The sequence below is a fragment of the Antedon mediterranea genome, chromosome 6 (assembly GCF_964355755.1).
Source record: "Antedon mediterranea chromosome 6, ecAntMedi1.1, whole genome shotgun sequence".
Classification (NCBI taxonomy): domain Eukaryota; kingdom Metazoa; phylum Echinodermata; class Crinoidea; order Comatulida; family Antedonidae; genus Antedon; species Antedon mediterranea.
Genome location: NC_092675.1, coordinates 7,122,493 through 7,142,329, shown reverse-complemented (window position 1 = coordinate 7,142,329; position 19,837 = coordinate 7,122,493). Strand labels below are relative to the sequence as shown.

The following is a 19,837-nucleotide window of genomic DNA, read 5'->3' as shown; positions in this document are numbered from 1 at the left end:
AAAACTCAATTTGCAGTTATTATGCTTCTTAACAGAAATGATCGTTATAATTATAAAGGAAGCGCGGGAGAAGGTTGGCTTGATTTGCCGTTTCATCACTTATACCACTACACTGACCCTAATGATAGAACAATAACAAGCCGGCAATACTGCCTTGAAACCTATACAAAAGAATGCTATTATCCGGATCCGATATCGGTAGAATCTTCAGCTCCGTCAGAAGCAAGTGTTGGTAATTACTTTGTAGTAAACACCGGAACATCACAAACGAACACCTTAACAAATAACATGGTAGACACGTTGTTCGATCAAAAATTTCAAAAACTTATGCAGAGCGAATTTGCTACTGGTGACGCAGATATAATGGTATATACCCACCACTTTCCTTCTACTGATAATTTAGTGAGCCGTATGCAAAACTATTTAAAGAATTGGTCATGGAACTGGAGATCAAGTAGAGTTTGTGTATATTTTACTGTACATAGAAATGTAATTCAAAGTGCTTACACAATGACAGTATCTGATACGAAAAGGGAAGGCCGACTGCAAAATCCTGCAAGATATCAGCACATACAAACTGGAGTTTTGAGTAAGTATACATTAAAGATTTGCATTTATACTTTCGTTTATCATGCTTTAGCTCTAGGTTAAAAGTAAGCTTTTTATATTTGAATATTTTGTATTTTGTAACATATGCCTTGTTGTAAATACACTGCAAACAGTGAGGCAAGTTATATAGGCCTGATCCTAAAGCTTTTAACCGGACCTCGTAAAAATCTTATAATTATGTCACTGAAATGCAAATGAGCATCAGAGTCACACTGTATGGAAGGAAAGACAAATTACCAAATGTTATTGAATTTAATTTTAACTGTCACTCATATAACTGAAGGTGACTTTCGAAATATTTGAAGATGTCAATTACACGAACAAGTCATTTTCATACACTAATACATCCAATAACTATTGTCTTATATTCCTACATACAGTATGATGTTAAGCATTACTGAAATAAATGGTACACAGTGCTATTTTAATTTGAATTGATTATGTAGCAGACCTCTTTTTGAAAAAAATTCATGTAGTTGGGACTAAATATTTGAATGTTTTTTTCCTCAAATTTTCAGCTACACAAGACTATTATTACGACTTCTATACCAAAATTCATGAAAATTTTAAGACATCAAGAAAACCAAATCGCGCCCAATTTACAGTGTTTCTTTTAATGGATCCCCTAAGTCGCAACCATTGGATTCGTTACCCTGAATACTATATGTATTATTACAGATCTAGTGACCGTACTGATACAATATATGGAACCGAGCATATATCACTGGCTGATGAAACAACTTCCAGTCCAAAAAGTAACAGAATGGGAAATTATGTCGTATACAATCTTAAAAGTGAAGATCAGAGAGATATTGGCGGTTATGACTATTCTAATGGAAACTGGGAACATTCCGAGCATGGCGTAATGCGCCATTTTTTATCTACTTTAACTGACGAGTTTGCCGACGCATATAGCTCAACTTGGATACCAGAAGTTCTTATTTACACGTGGATATTTCCATGTAAGTACTGTTCACAGGAAATCATCAATAACTTTAGGCCTACTACAGGTGTATTTTCAACAGCACCGGTCTCAGTAGCGTATACAACGATTGGTAAATTTCTACCTGATGTGCAAATTGATGTTTGGCGTCCTGAAATGAACGATTACAACATCTTAACGTTCTATGTAAGCAGAGATATTGTTGATGAAAATCTCGATTCGCCCAAGAAATCTGGTGTTTGTAAGTTGAACAGCAATAGATATCGTCGAGAGGAATTTGATAACTGTGATACAGCTCAAACGTGCATGATGGAATGTCTTCGCGTTAACACAGAATGTTTCAGACTTTGTTGTTGCTGTGAAGAAGATTCAACAACTGCAATGGTGGCGTATTCTATCAACTCATTATATGCACAGTGCCACTCCCAGTCAGCCTCTATCGAAGAAAAAAGGTCAGTTTGCTTTAGACTGTTTTCAATCTATCCAGTTGACTGTACTGTAAGACTGATGTTATAATTATATTAGAATACCAAATAAAACAATGAAAAAGATCGAAACTAATTAGATTGATTGTATAGATTGATATAATTGGTTGATTGTATAATTAAATTTTTAAACAACACTCTAGTCCGTAGGTAAATTAAAATACAAACAACATTTATTGAAAAAAAAATGTTTTATTGTCAATGCATAGGCCTATTCAATAAAAGGGCTACCCCGTTCAGGCAAGTCTTAAACATTATATATCATACTGTGTTTTAGGAATAATAATGTTATAAATCAAGATAGAGTTCATTCCATTGGCTTACCACTGATAATAATAATAATAATGACTAGAATTGAATTCAACAAAAGATCAGTGTATTTTCTTTACAGAACATGTTGGCGAAATTGGCTAGATAGAAATATAGGCATGGACTGCGCATGCGCTTCAAAATCAATAATTACTGAGGAGTATATTTCCTGTCTTGAAGCAGTCACTGAAGAACTGTATGCAATCGGTCCTCCACTAAATGAAAAAGGAACATCGCAAGAGGGCATTCTGGTTGATATCTTGCGCTACCAATTTATTCCGTCACAATGTCCAGACATTGGTAAACAAGGATTCATGTGTACCCTCAATAAAGAAGAAATTCAAGGTAAACAATTAGGGTATTAAACAATTGAGAGAAGATAATAAGATTATATAGAACTAAGAGAGAAAAATAAAATAAATATTAATTATCGTTTGTTCAACAAACAGAAAGTATGTACGAAACATCAGATATTCGTCTGGTCGACGGTAATGCTTACTATGAGGGACGTCTAGAGGCCAGGAATCCAAACGGAGATTGGCTTCTTGTGTGTGACGATTATTTTGATTTGAAGGTAAACACAAATCTGAAAATGTTTCTTAATTACAATGTGGTTTTAAAACAACTTTAAATCTTATTTTATGAGTTAGAATTTAGTTGTCGTTCGTCAAAGAGAGAATACTAAATATGATTTGAATAAATGAAAAAGGATAATTAAAAAATAGATCATTGATTCATATTTCATAGGATGCAACAGTTGCTTGCAGACAACTTAACTTTGAAGTAGCACAAGAAGCTCTGACAAGATCTCATTTTGGTTCAGGATCTGGAAGATACATTTTAGATGATTTGGGTTGCAAAGGAACCGAGAGTTCTATCTTTTCGTGTCCAAGTAGTGGTCTGGGAAGAACAAACTGCCGAGAAGGCGAGGCAGCATCAGTACGATGTGCTGTATATGCTGGTCTTGATAATGATGATGATGATGATGATGACGATGGTGATGGTGATACTGATGATGACGTAGAAGAAGAATTCGAACCTCATTACGGTATTTTATCATCATTTATTATTTAAATATTACAATTCAACTATAAAAGTAAATTAAAAATGTTACTGTATGTATACCTTATGTTAACTGAAAATAATAATAAATGTATACTGTATTGTGAGCATACAACACGAAAAAACATTTAATAGTGAGTACGTTGCCGGTGATAAGATTTTGATAAATAAAAATATATACACATAACAATCATTAAAATAACCTACAAATTATATCAATCTTATTTAAAGGTGACATAGGTGATCAAAACACAGGCACATCCCAGGAACAAGCCACTGACTGTAGTGCTTTTCGATCCACGAGTATTGACTATGTAGACGGTGATGATAATAATGATGATACTAATGATGATGTATACAGTGGTGTCTTCGAAATAGGCCCGTCTTCGTCAAGATTTAGAGCTTATTGTGACATGGATACTGATGGCGGTGGTTGGACAGTAATCCAGCGAAGAGAAGACGACGATGTTGATTTTTACAAGGTAAATGGGAAAATAAAATTCGTTTATTTTTTGTGTTAAGGAATTCATATGACCTTTTTATACCGTATGTAAACATTTTTTTGTCATTTTTTTATACTTAGTTTTTTTGCAAGAACTTAAAGACTTACTTGAAACTTGAAATAAATATTTTAGGAATTAATATATAAGCTGTATTGGAGAATGTTTAGATATTCTAAATTATTAATCCTATGTTTTTTCACCATTTTTATCTTGCATGTATACTTTTTAACGTCAGAATTGGGTTGAGTATGAAGAAGGTTTTGGTGATCTAGATGCTAATTTTTGGTTAGGCTTGAAGAAAATTTACGTATTAACAAACAACAAAGAATATCGTCTACGAATTGATATGACAGACTTCAACGGAAAATCGGCGCATGCTCAATATAGCAGTTTCAGGATCGAAAGCTCAAGGTTAAACAATAATACTGTAGCTTATAATGCAAATATATGTTTTAAACCATTAAAAAATTGTCACTGTCAAAATGATATCACCTTTACTGTATTGTATATATATCTTGGATTATTTTCAGTCATGAATGTCCATACTGCCTTCGTCTAGGAGATTTTGAAGGAGGAGATGCTGGTGATTCAATAGGCGAGTCAGATCCACTTACGTTTAATGGCAACTCAAACGTAGATCAGCCATTCAGTACCAAGGATAGGCTTAACGCTGGTAACAGGTGACGTAACTTCCAGAAACATCAATTAATACATTTTATTTGCAACAGATTAATTAAATATTATTTTAATGACGAACTTTTTATACATTGCGAAATTATCCTGTCGCACACAATACAGCGTAAAATAATACCAATTGTTTTCTTTATCTTGTGCTATATAGTTATAGGAGTTGTGTGAGTACCAGAAAAGCAGGATGGTGGTTCAGTACAGGTGGATTATGTGGGAATACAAATCCTAATGGAAAATACTTCGGTGGCCATGCACGAAGTACGTATTACCCTAATGACGTCATATACTGGTACACATGGAAAAACGATAGATCTCCTTTAAAGACGATTGAAATGAAGATCTACCCTGTAGCAGGAATCTTTGGTGGAAGAACAGCCGGAGACTATGGCCGTTAAGATTGAACCAGGGAGACACATTATCAGCATTTAAGCTAATTATCTCTGTTCTAATTCTTCTACAATCAAACATGTATAAATGTTATTAGTAATATTTAGATTCAAGGAATCGTAAAGCAATTTTAATTGTGCACTTGTTGCTCTTTTAATTACGTGAGTGGCCTGCTGAGGCAGATATATTGAATAATGCATTATTTTCTATGTTAATGAATTACAGGCAAGCCGACCTATTCCCAAAATATAACGGAACTTAACTTTGTAAAGTAATCCCTCTCAATTATTATTAAACAACGTTTTTTTTTAAATCTTTTTCCATTCTTTATTTTAGCGCTCCTATACTTTCATAAGCTTTTGTCATAATTATTCACATGAATGTTTCATCATTTCTGCCATTTCTGTTCTTTTGAATAAAGAAGAAATACTATTTACACACTAGCTACTGTATAATTTTCATTTTTGTTGTTCTATTCTTCGCATCTGATGATTGACAGATGATACTGCTGTACATTTGAATGTTTCCTCCAAGTACCGCATTCATCCATACATATTGGGTATCAAAGAAATTGTACCTACTTGGAACCTTTTTAACTACATTCGAACTGTCCCCTTAAAATGGATATGAAAGGGTTCCTAGCAATATCATTTTATTGGCTCAACGTGTAGATCAATCAGTTTTAAGCTTGCCATAGTCATACTTAATGTTTTGGAGGACGACAACGCCCTCAAAACGCCCCTGAGAAACCTGTGAAAAACTTTTTGTGACGTCACTAAAAGTTATTTTTGTATTACAGAGATAGGAATTTAGCAGTAAATCATTGATTGATGCAAAAGCATGGTAGTAATTACTTATTGCTTTGATATTTTTATTCTTGGATAAGTATGTTAGCCTAATCGAATAAAATTAATTCATATTATCAACCAAGTTTTTTTTTAAACGGATTTTAATTTCGTTTTTCAAGGCCATCTTTTACGAAATTCATAGCCAAATGCCTATCTTGCTGGGTACACGGAGTTATTTTGCGCATGCGTGAGAATCACAGAGTCGACCACCTTGGCCTCTCTCTCGACCCTCCTCGCGAGCGATGTTTATTTCGCTATTTATTATACACGTATTATTGAAACATTCATTTTATTATTATTTCGTTGTAATTAACTGAAATTGATGGAAATTCGTCCACATCGTCTTTTTAACACGGATGTTAACATCGTTTTGAAGAAACGGTTGGACGAGTAAATGGTGTTTGACAATGCCATGGCCTGGAGCTAGCTAGGCCTAGGCCTTTTTAGTAGTGATGACTGCTGGATACGGTGTTTAGTCGCCCGGCCAGAGGTGAGCTGAGAGCGTATGCTCCTTGATGTATCGTTGAGTGTGTGATAGGTAGGCACAATTGTGTTACTGTATTATGTATATACACATTATTTATAAGTACGTTTATTAATATTGTTGTGTGCTGTAGTGTCCTGACTAACGTATTATTAAAATATTTTTTTGTTATTACATGCCGCCCTACTAGCTAGTAGGCTAGGCAACACTGAATACTAAATATTATGATTCCCAATAAAATGAATAGAGTTGGATTTTCTCTAATGTAGTAATAAAGGTTATAACAGGCCAGGCCTAGTTAGGGGTATTTCAGCTTGTATCATATACAGTACAATATACAGTACAGTATACAGTAAATAAACAATTCATTTGTATTTTTACCTACCTACAGGTCTATAATTGGAGTGCAATTATGATAATTGATGGACGGGATAAGCAAATGTATTTATTGATTGGAATGGAAGCGCAAATGTTAGAGTCAAATTATAATATTAAGGTAACAGATACTGAGCATTGCTATTTTAAACTGTTGATCAAACCTACATAATACATTATACTAAATTATTATTTTGTTTTGAGGGCAGATAAACATGTGCTTATTCATTTTCCTTTTTTCAGGTGAATAGAAAGATACCCAGAGTACTTTATAATAGATGCTACTTGGATCATGCTTGCACGATACATTTATGCAGTATACTAAGACACCAAGTATAGAATGAGCGCAGACAATTAAAATTACAGAACTAAATATTTATGAAGAATAGTAAAATATGCATAATAGAATTCTTTAGACGCGAGTGCTAGGGTTACAGTCATACTGAAACTATGGTAATGTACTACCAGACAGTACACTAGTAGCAGTGCATCATATAGTGTTTGTTTTTAACCATCTAAATGGGTCTGGGTATATAAACAAATAAACCACTACTGTACTTCTTTTTTTATTTATTTAGCCAAATACTATGTACAATGGACATTTATGAAAGAATCCATCTCTTGAATATGATGGAGCTGGCTGGTGTTGATAGAATTAAAATGTATCACTCAGGTCTCAAAAGTAATTTATGTCCTGTTTGAAAAATCCTGCTTGTTCCAAACTCATTATGATACATTTGTTCAATAAAATTCATTCCACACACTATTTCTGCCATATAATTTGATGTTTACAATTTTATTACTAGTACTATTACAGTTCTTCAAAGCCATCTCATGTGCTGTTGATTCCATAAATCTGCAAAGATAAGACCAATAAATGGATGGAAATGTACTATTATTTTTATTCAATCCTACCTCTAGGCCCTATAGTATTATATTTTATGACTTGGTAACAAACAGAAAGAGGTTATTATTTAATTACACTACAGTTACTAACTAAACTATAATAATCCTCTCAGTCTCGGCCTCACCTCCTCTGCTCTACTTTAATTATTAGTATTATTATATTACTATATTAGTCAATAACAAAAGTCAGAGCCAAAAACAAGTTCAACACAAGCTTACCTTTTTTATTTACGTCGCCTTTTACATACGTCTACGCCCGCGCCTTGTCCACTTCCTGGAGGTTCGTCGGTGGACCGGCGACTGCTACTCTCTTGTACTGTAGGCCATGGAGTAACTCCATGTGTAGGCCTAGCCTACTACAGTACTAGCGAATTTAGAAGAAACTATAGTCTACTAGACCTAGCCTAATTTGTAGTCTGCGTGAGTGGTTTAGTGTGAGAAGTACAAATACACACTTTCTTCTTTTCACGTACAATCTTTGCAGACATAACTTTTTATTGATTTGTGAAATATCGATATTTTCTACGACTGCAGCAACAGGGAGCTTGCAACACGCGAGTCTCGTGTAGCATGGGTTTGTTTATTTTGTTTACACCACACAGTCCGCGAACGAGACAAGGCGGTGATTGGACTGTATTAAAATTCATTAACCAATCACAAAACGACTGCTGCCGTGGCTACAACCCCGGGTGTTTCAAACTCTAAATTTGACGATCTCGTACGTGCGTATAGAACGTTCATAAAAATTAAGATGGCGTGCCAGTTGGTCGGCCATTTTGCGGACGTTTTATACCAAAATTTAATTTGTTTATTTCTCAATTTCTACTAGGTATTTGAATCTAATTTTTTGTGTGCTGTTTATTAACATTAAAAGGATTCATACAAAGTCCTTTTTGTGAAATTTTAAAATCCTTTCATATCCATTTTAAGCCGAATTTCCACTAGGCGAATTTGTTCGCGCGAATCAAACGTTTCGAAGAGAAAAAAATCGCCTACTCTCTTTCCACTACATGAGCGAATAGCTGCGACGTTCATGTTCCTCGCGTGGTTGCTGAGAATTTCGATTCGCATGAGTGCTCATGAAAGCGTCATAGCTCATTTCCTGAACTCTGATTGGTTGCGCAATATTTCGCTTCGCAAAAAGTAGAAACAATTCGAACTAGTAAATTTCGCTGAAGCGAAAAATCAAAGGAACTAGAATTCGTCGAAGAAGGGAGTATACAGACAGAAACTCGAATACGCATGCGCAGAGCATGACGCTTTCGATTCGCGCGAACAAATTCGCCTAGTGGAAAATCAGCTTAAGAGGTGGTTGCGGTTATGACCGTCATCGTATGAGAAGGTTTTAACTATAGGGCCCTACTTTAACATCGCGACAGAGGAGGAGGGGGTTGGGATTAAAAGTACACTTCTGCCTCCATGACACGCGCTTATGACACGTTACGGGCAAGCCAGCTAGGCATGCGATTCATTGGAGCCAACGCTGACTCGCACTTTTGGCCAAAGTTGGAGCCAGTGACACATGCAAATAATGTAATTCATGACGGTAGTTCAACAGAACGGTAAAAAAATACCAAAAAGGTACGAGCCACACACAAAAGCCTAAATTGAATATATGTACACTATCATAAAACATCAGGGTTGTTGCATGATATGCAACATGACAGTAATAATCGCTTACCTATCCTAAATTAACTTTTAATGTGTTAGTTTTGTAAGAAATGCATGAGGTAGGTATTACTTATACTCACACTCATTCCTTTATACCTATCGATGTACTAATTTCCTGAGGCTCAAGTGTACACAAGACAGCAAGAAAAGCGAGTGTACCCTCTAGTATTAATATCAAAAAAAATATTTTTGCTGTCAGTCAGTTTAAATGCATTGATTGTTATTGCATAATTTTGCTCTAAAAATATTACATTTACTTTGTGTCTGTTCCAATTAAATACACAAATGAAATAGATTGTTGCCATTTTGGTAACAGAAACAGAATCCCGTAGGCCTCAATATTATTTGTTTTCTCGTCATCGCACTGTAATTCGTCAATTAATGGTCAGCATTTCCTCCAGCTTTTTCAATTACAGAAATGGATAAACCAAGACGAATCACTGATCAGTAAACAGTTCTATAACACGTTTATAACTGACAGATTTGAATTTGCAGTTATTAGTGGATGGCACAACAGTTACTCATTTGTCACTGGATCTTGGAATTAGAAGGTAAGCATGTTAATAACCAACAAGTTACCGGCGACTATACAAATTACGGTTAAATCATAGTACTGTTTTAGGTTTTCAAGTGTTAATAGATGAAATGACATTCCTTAGATGAAAAGAAAGCTTAACTTTTTGCTTCAACTTTTTAAACTAGTATCTGTGCTGTTGTTTTTCAGAATCAAAGAATGCAACTATAACTAAACCTAATATTGAAAATAATTGAAAAATTAAGATTGTAAATATTGGTGTTTAATAAAAGTTGCAAAGCAGAGATCAAACAATGTGGTAGAGGTTGTGCACTTATTTTTTTCTCTATGTATATCATTATCACATTGTGTGTTTTATTTTACCAATATTGTATTTGTTTTTGAATGTATATTTTATATTGATAAACAATTCTATGTAAAGTTCTTCTGGATATCATGTTGTGGTGACTTTGTTGCTTTTGAGGTCCCAGGACATTTTTGATTTCGAATAAATAATTTTTTTTAAATGGAAATGAAATGAAAGTTAATTTTTTCCAATTAATAATCTAAAATGAAGAAATACAATTAGTTAGACCTACTTAGAAAAATACGCACCGCTATATAATGTATACTCTTTCTTCCTTTCAATGCTTAGGCCTACAATTTAGATTTCATTTATGATTTAGTTAGTAGGTTTCATCTGGTTACACTAATGCTCACATAGTCCTATGTTAGTCCTGTAAACAGGGTGGCCACCTCATCATACAGAAACAGTTTTTATAATTCTCAATTCTAATTAAATATTTTTGTTTCTTAATTTACTCTTTTAATAAATAATGGTATATCATTAGACTATTGAATAGAACAGTCACTTATCGTTCAATCTAATTTAATTAAAAATATTACGTCCTGTTGTACTTATGGCCTTAAGGATGAAGTCATACGGGACTCAATTACCTATAGTAATAGTCTTAATTCAGATTTTCATAACATAATATTCTTGTGTGTTATCTTATTTGAGTGGTGAAATGAATGATATTGGCTTAAATTAATATCTCTGAACAAAATTGTAAATATATTATTATGTTGTTATCAATATATTTATAAATCATTTATGATTATTAGCATTATTTTCAGTTCTTTTACCGTAATAATAAATTAAACAATACTTTATAAAAAAAATCATATTACTCAATTTCCATATTGAAAGGTAGGTGACACGTCAAAACCTTTCTGGATTGTCAAACTTTAACCGGGACTGTTTTACATTAGAACACGGAGATATAAATTGTTCGCCATGATTAGGCCTAGAAAAAGGACAATATACTACTGTATTACAGTATGCATATAGGCCAATCTTATTTTATCTTGGTAACTTTTATTTTCGAACTAGCCATCTGTAGGTAGTCTTTGAAGTTATTTATGTGTTTAATTATCTCAGTATGTAATAAACAAAACGTGATAAATGAATTCATGCAGCAGCAATGAGATAAACAATTTAACACAGTTCAACGAGGGAAGTCAACCAAAACATAATTAGACTATTCCAATATTTTAAATAAGTACTATTTTATATCGAACAATTAACTCTTTTATTCAAATTTGCACACAAATTAAAAATATTTTACTATTGTGTTTTCTTAATTATTATGTTTAATACTTAGTACTTACAATACACTTTTGTCTGGCATGAGACGTCTATTTAAAAAGTTACCCTATTTTATAATGGAATTTCTCAAGTAACTTTTGCTAATTTGTCGGATTTCATCTCTCATTCGTCGTTCCACAGGTAAGGACCTTTCAGTTTTACTCTTATTAAACATTACTTAAAATTAACTTAATTAATCAAATGTAGATGTATTATTAATATTTCGATTGTAATTGGTCAATTTATTTGTTGTGTTGTTATTATTAGAAGAAGAACTAATGTACGGTATTTGTATTCAAGTCAATATTTTATTTTTGAAACAATTCTCTCATATCATATACAATATGCCATTGTATAACTAAACAATAAAGAAAGAAGTGTATAAGTATCAAACAAATGATCAATTTGGCGATAGAACTTAGAAAGATATAAGTTTCTAATTTACAGTAGAAAATATAATCAAATTTAAAGAGAAAACATGAATTAACTTAATTTCTTGTTGATCGTTCCACGAGATCATTAATTGAATTAACCATGGAGGTATTCTATTTTTATACCTCCATGGAATTAACCTCTTCTTAAAATTAAACTCTGTGTGTTGACAGTTCGACAATATTTGAGTCGGACTTCTTAAATTATACAAAGAGAGAATTGTTAATTTTTATAAAGATTTTTAAAATACAAAGAGGATATTAATTCAAATAATTCTTTCCATACCTATTTGCTTTCATAGCACAGACTATTCTGTGAATCGAGGTCTGTCTTTCGGCTAATTTCCAGTAACCCTCGATATCAATTATAGATTTCCTGTGATAAATTAGATCGTATAAAAGGGTACAGGGATCTTTGGCACAATTAACTTCGCCCTTACACTGTCGACTTCACACTCAGTTTTGTCTTTTAGAACTGCTGAGCAGGTGGCTAACAATGGGACCATTTCGTGTGTTTGTGTGTCTTCTTTTTGGTTTTTTATTGGTAGAGGAGACACATTCGTCCAGCTACATATTCTCATATGAACGAGAAGATTATCGTGAATTCTATTTTCACATTTCTGAACACTTTAAAGTTGCAAAAAAGACAGATAATCAGTTTGCGGTTATTATGATCCTGAACAGCAAATACCGAAAGCACTACTATGGGAGTACTAGAGATGGATGGTTATATTATCCTGCACGTTACTTGTACCACTATACCCAAGATACAGATCATGACAGCACAAATCGTGTATACTGTTCTGATACATCTGATGCCGGCTGCTTGTATCCCGATCCCCAATCAACGACAACCTTTTCAGCCCCTGCACACAACCGTATTGGAAATTACTTCGTGGTTAATACTGGAACATCAACTGATACAGGATTTTCAACGGCAATAGTTGATGCTCTCTTAAGCGATACTGTTTTGACAAAGATGCACGCAGACTGGCAGAGCGGTGATTATCCAGACATAATGTTGTATTCACAATATATACCTAACTCTGATGATGTCGTTACTCAACTTCAGAGACGTTTAAAGCTCTTTTCTTGGCAATGGCGTTCACCCCGGGTGTGTGTTTATTTTACATTCCACGGTCAATCTATAAAGTTTACAGCTGACTTAACGCAACAGGATAAGAGTAAAATAGATTCTTTAGAATCACCAGCATATGGACACAAAATCCAAACTGGAGTAGTAAGTAAGTTGACCTGAATTTCGATTCTTTTATGCTTAGATTAGAGCATAATTTTATTCTGACTTTTCCGAAAACCGTTAGACCTGTAAATGCAGCGAAACTAAACATTGATAGAATGTTGTACAAGCAGTTTACACAATTTACATATTTAAATATAGTATTTTTAGATAAATAAATGTTAATTATTCCGAATTATGGTCGAGTATGTTTGATATGTTTGAAACCTTTAAATTAGCAAAGATAAAGGATTTTATTTATTTATTTTGTGTTTCTTTTTGCGCTTGTTGCAAGATATACACTTATTATTTTATGTTAGAAAATATTAATGAAATGGTATTCATCTTATTCTCAGCTACATCAGACTATTATTACAACTTCTACACAAAAATACACGCTGAATTTAAGAATTCACGAAAATCAGGTCATACCCAGTTTGCCGTTTTTTTGCTCATGAACCCCGATATTCGCAACGCGTGGATCCGTGACCCAAAGAAGTATATGTATGTCTGGCGTACAGGTGACCGTAACGAAAAAATTTATGGTAGTGACAGTTTAGTAAACGCAGAAACCTCAACGTCTAATCCAACCGCTGCAAGAATGGGAAACTACGTCGTTTACAATCTGAAGTCCTCTAATCAGAGAAGTTATGAAGGCTATGACAGTTCATCAGGAAACTGGGAACACTCCGAGCACGGTATTATGCGCCATTATTTAACAGCTTTGAAAAACGAGTTTGCGCGTGAGTATAGCGCAACATGGATACCAGAAGTTCTTATTTACACGTGGATATTTCCATGCAAGTACTGTTCACAGGAAATCATCAATAACTTTAGGCCTACGACAGGTGTATTGGCATCAGCAGCAGTTTCAGTAGCATATACCACGATTGGTAAATATTTACCCGATGTCCAAATAGACACATGGCGTCCTAGAATGAATAATGTTGATATTGCGACATTTTATGTGAGTAAGGGTATCGTTGATGAAAATCTTGGATCCCCAAAAAAATCTGGTATTTGTCAGATAAATAATAGAGTTCGCCGAGAAGCATTTGATAACTGTGATACAACTCAAACGTGCATGATGCATTGTCTTCGTGCTTACACGGAATGCTTCAGACTTTGTTGTTGCTGTGAAGAAGACTCATCGATTGCAATGGTGGCGTATTCTATCAACTCAATATATGCACAGTGTCACTCACAGTCAGCTTCTGTTGAAGAAAAAAGGTAGGCATCGCTTTTTAAAATTATATGATTAATCCATAACCAATGATATTATGTTAATGAGCCTAAAACTAATAAACATGGTATTCTACAAACTTACGGTACAACAGTGAATGAATAAACAACATACAGTTTACGGAAGTTTAAAAAAGAGAAAAATTGTACCTGAAAATTACCGCTGATGATTACGACAATTAAGCCAAATAAAGCTAACAATAGTTAAATTAAATAAAAAGATAAATTCTTCTAAGTTCTAACTGAAAATTGTAGTAGGCCAAAATGAAGAAGATAAGGAAATACTGTCATTTAGTAATTATCTATTTTATGTTTTAAACATTCTTACAGAACTTGTTGGCAGAATTGGCTCGATAGAAATATAGGCATGGACTGCGCATGTGCTTCTAAAACAACAATTACTGAGGAGTATATATATTGTCTCGAGGGATGTAATTCTGCATCGTGTGCCATTGGTCCACCGCTAAATGATAGAGGAGCGACAACAGAAGAGAGCTTTCAGTTTGGCATTTTGCGCTACCAATTTATTCCATCACAGTGCCCAGACAAGGGTAAACATGGATTCCTGTGTACCTTAGACGAAGAGCCAGGTATATTCTTTATTTAATATTCATTTCAAACATGTGTATCCCGAACGAGTAGCAATATGTAAAGTACATTGTTCAAATTACACAAATAATGATATGGTAATAATCACTATAATAAGACTTTATCACTTAAGACCGTTATGATGTTATACAAGTTTTTTTAAATGTATTGTAAACAATATAATTGATGATACGATTGGCATTGTACTTAAGGGTAGGTTGTATCAGTTGTATGTTGTTGTTCTCCCTGATTGTATCGAGGCAATTTCCCTTTTACAGTTGTAGGTACTATAAATTATCATTACCTATATCGTGTTTGCTTTAAATATAAATTTGTATTACTGGTTTCATGCACTTCTGAATTATATTCTCCTTTACATTCTTTATCTAATAGAAAATTAATTTATTTATATTTTAAGTGAATGTTAAGTTTTTAAGTGAGTACTTAGTTAGTATCAAACATATGCTGTTACTGTGTATATTCAGATATCTCTTGTTTATATTAGTACAGTAGTTAAGAGCTAAATAAAGGTAAAAGTTGTTTCATTTTAAAAACAGAAAGTATGTACGAAACTTCAAACCTACGTCTGGTCGACGGTAATGCTTACTATGAGGGACGTCTAGAAGCCAGGAACGATAACGGAGATTGGCTTCTTGTTTGTGACGATTTCTTCGATTTGAAGGTAAAGAGTACATGGAACTTAACTTTTGTTTAATTAAAATAAACAGAGTTATTTTTATGTTAATCATTATATACGACGCGTCATAAAGCACTGCTAGTTTTTCGTTAGAAATGAATGTTCCCACAAACCGTTGGCAATTGTCAACATTAATTTGGATCAACTTCCGTTGATGTCGGTCACTTCCTTAGATGAATCTTCTTTTAACAAATGACAGTCCTCAGAAATTATGCTAATTGTTTCTCTAATTTAAATGTCATAGGATGCAACTGTTGCTTGCAGACAACTCAACTTTGAAGTTGCACAAGAAGCTCTGACAAGATCTCATTTTGGTTCAGGATCTGGAAGATACATTTTAGATGATTTGGGTTGCAAAGGAACCGAGAGATCTATCTTTTCGTGTCCGAGTAGTGGTCTAGGAAGAACAAACTGCCGAGCAGGCGAGGCAGCGTCAGTACGATGTGCTGTATATGCTGGTCTTGATAATGATGACGATGGTGATGGTGATACTGATGATGACGTGGTAGATACTGAGCCTTTTGCTGGCAATACATTCGATGGATATGGTAATGTTCTTATAAAGCGTAGTGATGATGATTATGATAGTACTGTACCACTACATCTTAATTACCACAACGTATTGAAGAGATTTAAGCAGCGCCCATGATGACGCGTAGTAATGATCAGATTGTTGCTTTCAAAATAAGAAATTACAATACAAATTAGAGCGGTGCCGATAATAATTAATTTACATAGGTCTACATATTTTTGGAAAAAGTGCGGTGCTATAAATTTGTGCTTATTTTAATAGATTTTCATAATGATCAAAACAACATTTTAGCATCTGATAAAACCGAAAATAAATCGTATATTTACTGTATGCTAATTATATTTTCCGTTTGTTATCGCCAAAGGTGATCCAGGTGGACAAGACACAGGCACATCCCAAGAACAGCCCTTTGACTGTAGTGCTTTTCGATCGAATAATGACTATGTAGGCTTTGAAAATAATGATGATGATGTAGAGAGTGGTGTATATGAAATAGGCCCGTCATCGTCAAGATTCCAAGCTTACTGTGACATGGATACAGATGGCGGTGGTTGGACAGTAATCCAGCGAAGAGAAGACGATGATGTTGATTTCTACAAGGTAGGTCTTTTCTTTTCATGTTTATTTTTACATGCTAGAGTTTAGATAGTAATTTGGAATTGTTAAATTAGTTTGATGAATAAGGTTTTCGTTAGACTTAACGTATGTTATGAGTAGATGGCCCCAGTGGAAAGCAGTGATATCACTAATATCAGCTTCCCTCTTTAAAGCATCATATTTGAAGATTTACATAAAATATTATTATCATATAATTTGTTATCTTCAGAATTGGGTTGAGTATGAAGAAGGTTTTGGTGATCTAGATGCTAATTTTTGGTTAGGCTTGAAGAAAATTTACACCTTAACAAACACCAAAGCGTATCGTCTACGAATTGATATGACAGACTTCAACGGAAAATCAGCACATGCTATATACGAGAGTTTCAGGGTGGAAAGTGAAAGGTTAGAAACTGTATTTTCAGTAACTCAATTTTAAATTCAATTATTTTGACGAACGTGAAACATGCCCATTTTAAATGCAAGGTTCTGTTATAATTCAATCAGTATGCATTCGTTGCGATTTAAAAAAATGTGGACATTTCTTTAAAAATGTACTACTTTACCCAAACTGTCGGATACTACCATGCTACTTCACTGGCTCCCCGTTGACAATCGAATCAAATTTAAAATCTTGCTCCTTACTTTTAAAGCACTTCTTTTCAACCAACCCGCTTACATCCGTCAATTAATCACCTTTTATGTTCCTGGACGGACTCTTAGATCATCTGATGATTTTTTACTCTCTGTTCCACGCATAGCCACTAAAACCTTTGGTCATAGATCGTTATTTTTGCAGCACCCACACTCTGGAATTCACTCCCCCCACAAATTAAACACTGCTCTTCTGTTGCCTTATTTTAAAATTGCTCAAAACTCATTTTTTCGACCACTAACATGCCCAGCGCCTTTGATTTTGTACCTCGGTCTTTGAATTGACGCTTTATAAATTTTGATAAAATAATAATAATAATAATACTGTAAAAACAAGTAAATAATAATAGTTACCGTACTACTACATAGTAGCTTTGCGTGTCAGAGAACTAAGTAAGTCAGATAGTGGACCTTGTCTGGACTATTAAACTCAAACATAATTGTACAGAATGCTTATTGAAACAAAAATGTTGTAAAGTAATTTGTTGGTGAAGCAGGGTCTGATCATTCATAGTAGCAAACCGTCTGGCATATTATTAAACTATTTCTTTGGTTTAGCCACGAGTGTCCGTACTGTCTTCGTCTTGGTGATTTTGTTGGAGGAGATGCTGGGGATTCTATGGGCGAATCAGATCCACTTACGTTCGATGGCAACTCAAACGTAGATCAGCCATTCAGTACCAAGGATAGGCTTAATGCTGGTTACAGGTAAAGTGACTAATCAAGATATACTTCCTGTACTTAAAAGAAAAAAAATATTTTTAATTCTATTAATTCACAGCACACTTAAAAACATTCTATTGCGTTTTTAAGTCATTTCATTAAAGTCTTCAGGTTGACTTTACATCCATATTCCGTAATGCTACAGTTCACAAGGACACATTTATTGTATTTAGCTGTAGCTTGATCATGGTTGCTTGCCTTCCAATCAAAAATAAATTGAAAAGAAAGTGAGGTGATCAGAGTTGTAACTCACGGCTTTTTCGCCTTCACTGACTCCAAAGCCTCAACTGAGATTTAGTTTATAATGAAAAGATTCATGCTGTTAATGCGTATGATTTATTTAATTTTTTTTTAAATATATAACATTTATTATCATTTCAATTGCTTGTTTTTACTTCAGTTATAGCAGCTGTGTTGGTACTAGAAAAGCCGGATGGTGGTTTAGTAAAGGAGGATTGTGTGGGAATACAAATCCTAATGGAAAATACTTCGGTAGCCATGCGCGAAGTACGTATTACCCTAACGACGTCATCTACTGGTACACATGGAAAAATGATAGATCTCCTTTAAAGACGATTGAAATGAAGATCTACCCTGTAATAGGGATCTTTAGTGGACGCTATAGAGGAGGAGGTGACTATGCCGATCCTAATTGATTAATGGTAGATTGTCGAATAAATTATCGAGTATACCAATTTAATGTCATAATATTTGATATTGAAACTGAGCAAACATTGGATGGAAAAGTGTCTTATTTACCTTAAACCGTAATTGAATTAAACATATTCAACCGGAACCCCATTGCCTGGATATCAATGTCTTTGGTTAAATTAAGTTTACTGTAGTTTGCCTTTCAATACGCGAAATCATAATTTTTGTACGATTAGTTCAAACAAGAACTTAATGGTGGTTAAAGTTTGTTTTTCACCTTAAAATTCCACAGTCTATGATATTACTGTATAGGTGCCTAACAATTGTTGATAATTTACCAGAGCAGATCCATGAGTATTAATTGATGAATTGACCAAATTGAGATTTTCGTTAGTTCGATATCAATCAATGGTTTTTGCTTCGTGATGCCGGAGCAATGCGGGTTGTAAAGTGTACATCTGTTAAGCTTTGTAGACCTACATAGCATTTTAGTACGATGTCAATCATTTTGTGTGGATGGTACCATGGTAAGCATAGGAATTAGATAATAGCCTACGTAGTTTCTAAGAATTAGATGAATAAAGATTTGCAAGTATACATGCACAGACTTCATTTACTATCATGTCTGCATTTTTTTAACAAATCGAGATTGGATTGGGCTGTTTGTATCTATTACTTTTTATTTATTAGTGTTTTTATACTCATTTTTTTTTACATTGGTTTTTTTTATACTAATTCACATACCAATGCAATCACACAGTTTTTGTTACCGTTCTACAAATGCTCCCTCATATATCTCTAATTTACTTACTTTATATAAACCTGTTCGCGATGTCTATTCCCCATACTACAGATTTCAAAATCATGGGTTAATCGGTCATTACTCTTGCTGCTCCATTTCCTTGGAACCAACTTCCCAAACATGTTAAATCTGCAAATTCATTGAACTTCTTTCAATCAAAGCTTAAGACATTATCATCTGCTCGGACTTTGACTTTTTAATGCATGATTTCAGTCATGACATTGATTTTGATTTTAATGAAAACCGACG

The 19,837-nt window shown here is 34.0% G+C and overlaps 2 protein-coding genes and 2 long non-coding RNA genes across 5 annotated transcripts; 3 read left to right on the top strand and 1 right to left on the bottom strand.

The window, feature by feature from the left end:
* The first annotated feature begins 1,172 nt into the window (after nucleotides 1-1,172).
* LOC140051643 (uncharacterized) lies at nucleotides 1,173-5,424 on the top strand. Its single transcript, XM_072096918.1, has 8 exons — nucleotides 1,173-2,004; nucleotides 2,429-2,691; nucleotides 2,796-2,920; nucleotides 3,094-3,394; nucleotides 3,640-3,890; nucleotides 4,147-4,322; nucleotides 4,442-4,591; nucleotides 4,753-5,424. Exons 1-8 carry the CDS (start codon nucleotides 1,226-1,228, stop codon nucleotides 4,994-4,996), a joined length of 2,289 nt encoding a protein of 762 aa, XP_071953019.1. The 5' UTR covers nucleotides 1,173-1,225; the 3' UTR covers nucleotides 4,997-5,424.
* Nucleotides 5,425-6,073: 649 nt separating this feature from the next.
* On the top strand, nucleotides 6,074-7,461 carry LOC140052239 (uncharacterized). Of its 2 annotated transcripts, none has more exons than XR_011845605.1 (3): nucleotides 6,074-6,326; nucleotides 6,712-6,816; nucleotides 6,939-7,461. It is a non-coding gene; the product is annotated as an uncharacterized lncRNA (long non-coding RNA). The 2 variants fall into 2 exon arrangements; XR_011845604.1 differs by having other exon boundaries at nucleotides 6,074-6,374.
* Nucleotides 7,249-8,536, bottom strand: LOC140052240 (uncharacterized). The gene is made up of 2 exons (XR_011845606.1): nucleotides 7,821-8,536; nucleotides 7,249-7,551 (listed from the first exon to the last, which is right to left on the bottom strand). It is a non-coding gene; the product is annotated as an uncharacterized lncRNA (long non-coding RNA).
* A 3,825-nt stretch (nucleotides 8,537-12,361) lies between these two features.
* Nucleotides 12,362-19,808, top strand: LOC140051941 (uncharacterized). The gene is made up of 9 exons (XM_072097294.1): nucleotides 12,362-13,109; nucleotides 13,459-14,332; nucleotides 14,675-14,934; nucleotides 15,490-15,614; nucleotides 15,874-16,177; nucleotides 16,526-16,761; nucleotides 16,988-17,163; nucleotides 17,971-18,120; nucleotides 18,536-19,808. Exons 1-9 carry the CDS (start codon nucleotides 12,362-12,364, stop codon nucleotides 18,789-18,791), a joined length of 3,129 nt encoding a protein of 1,042 aa, XP_071953395.1. The 3' UTR covers nucleotides 18,792-19,808.
* The last annotated feature ends 29 nt before the right edge of the window (nucleotides 19,809-19,837 follow it).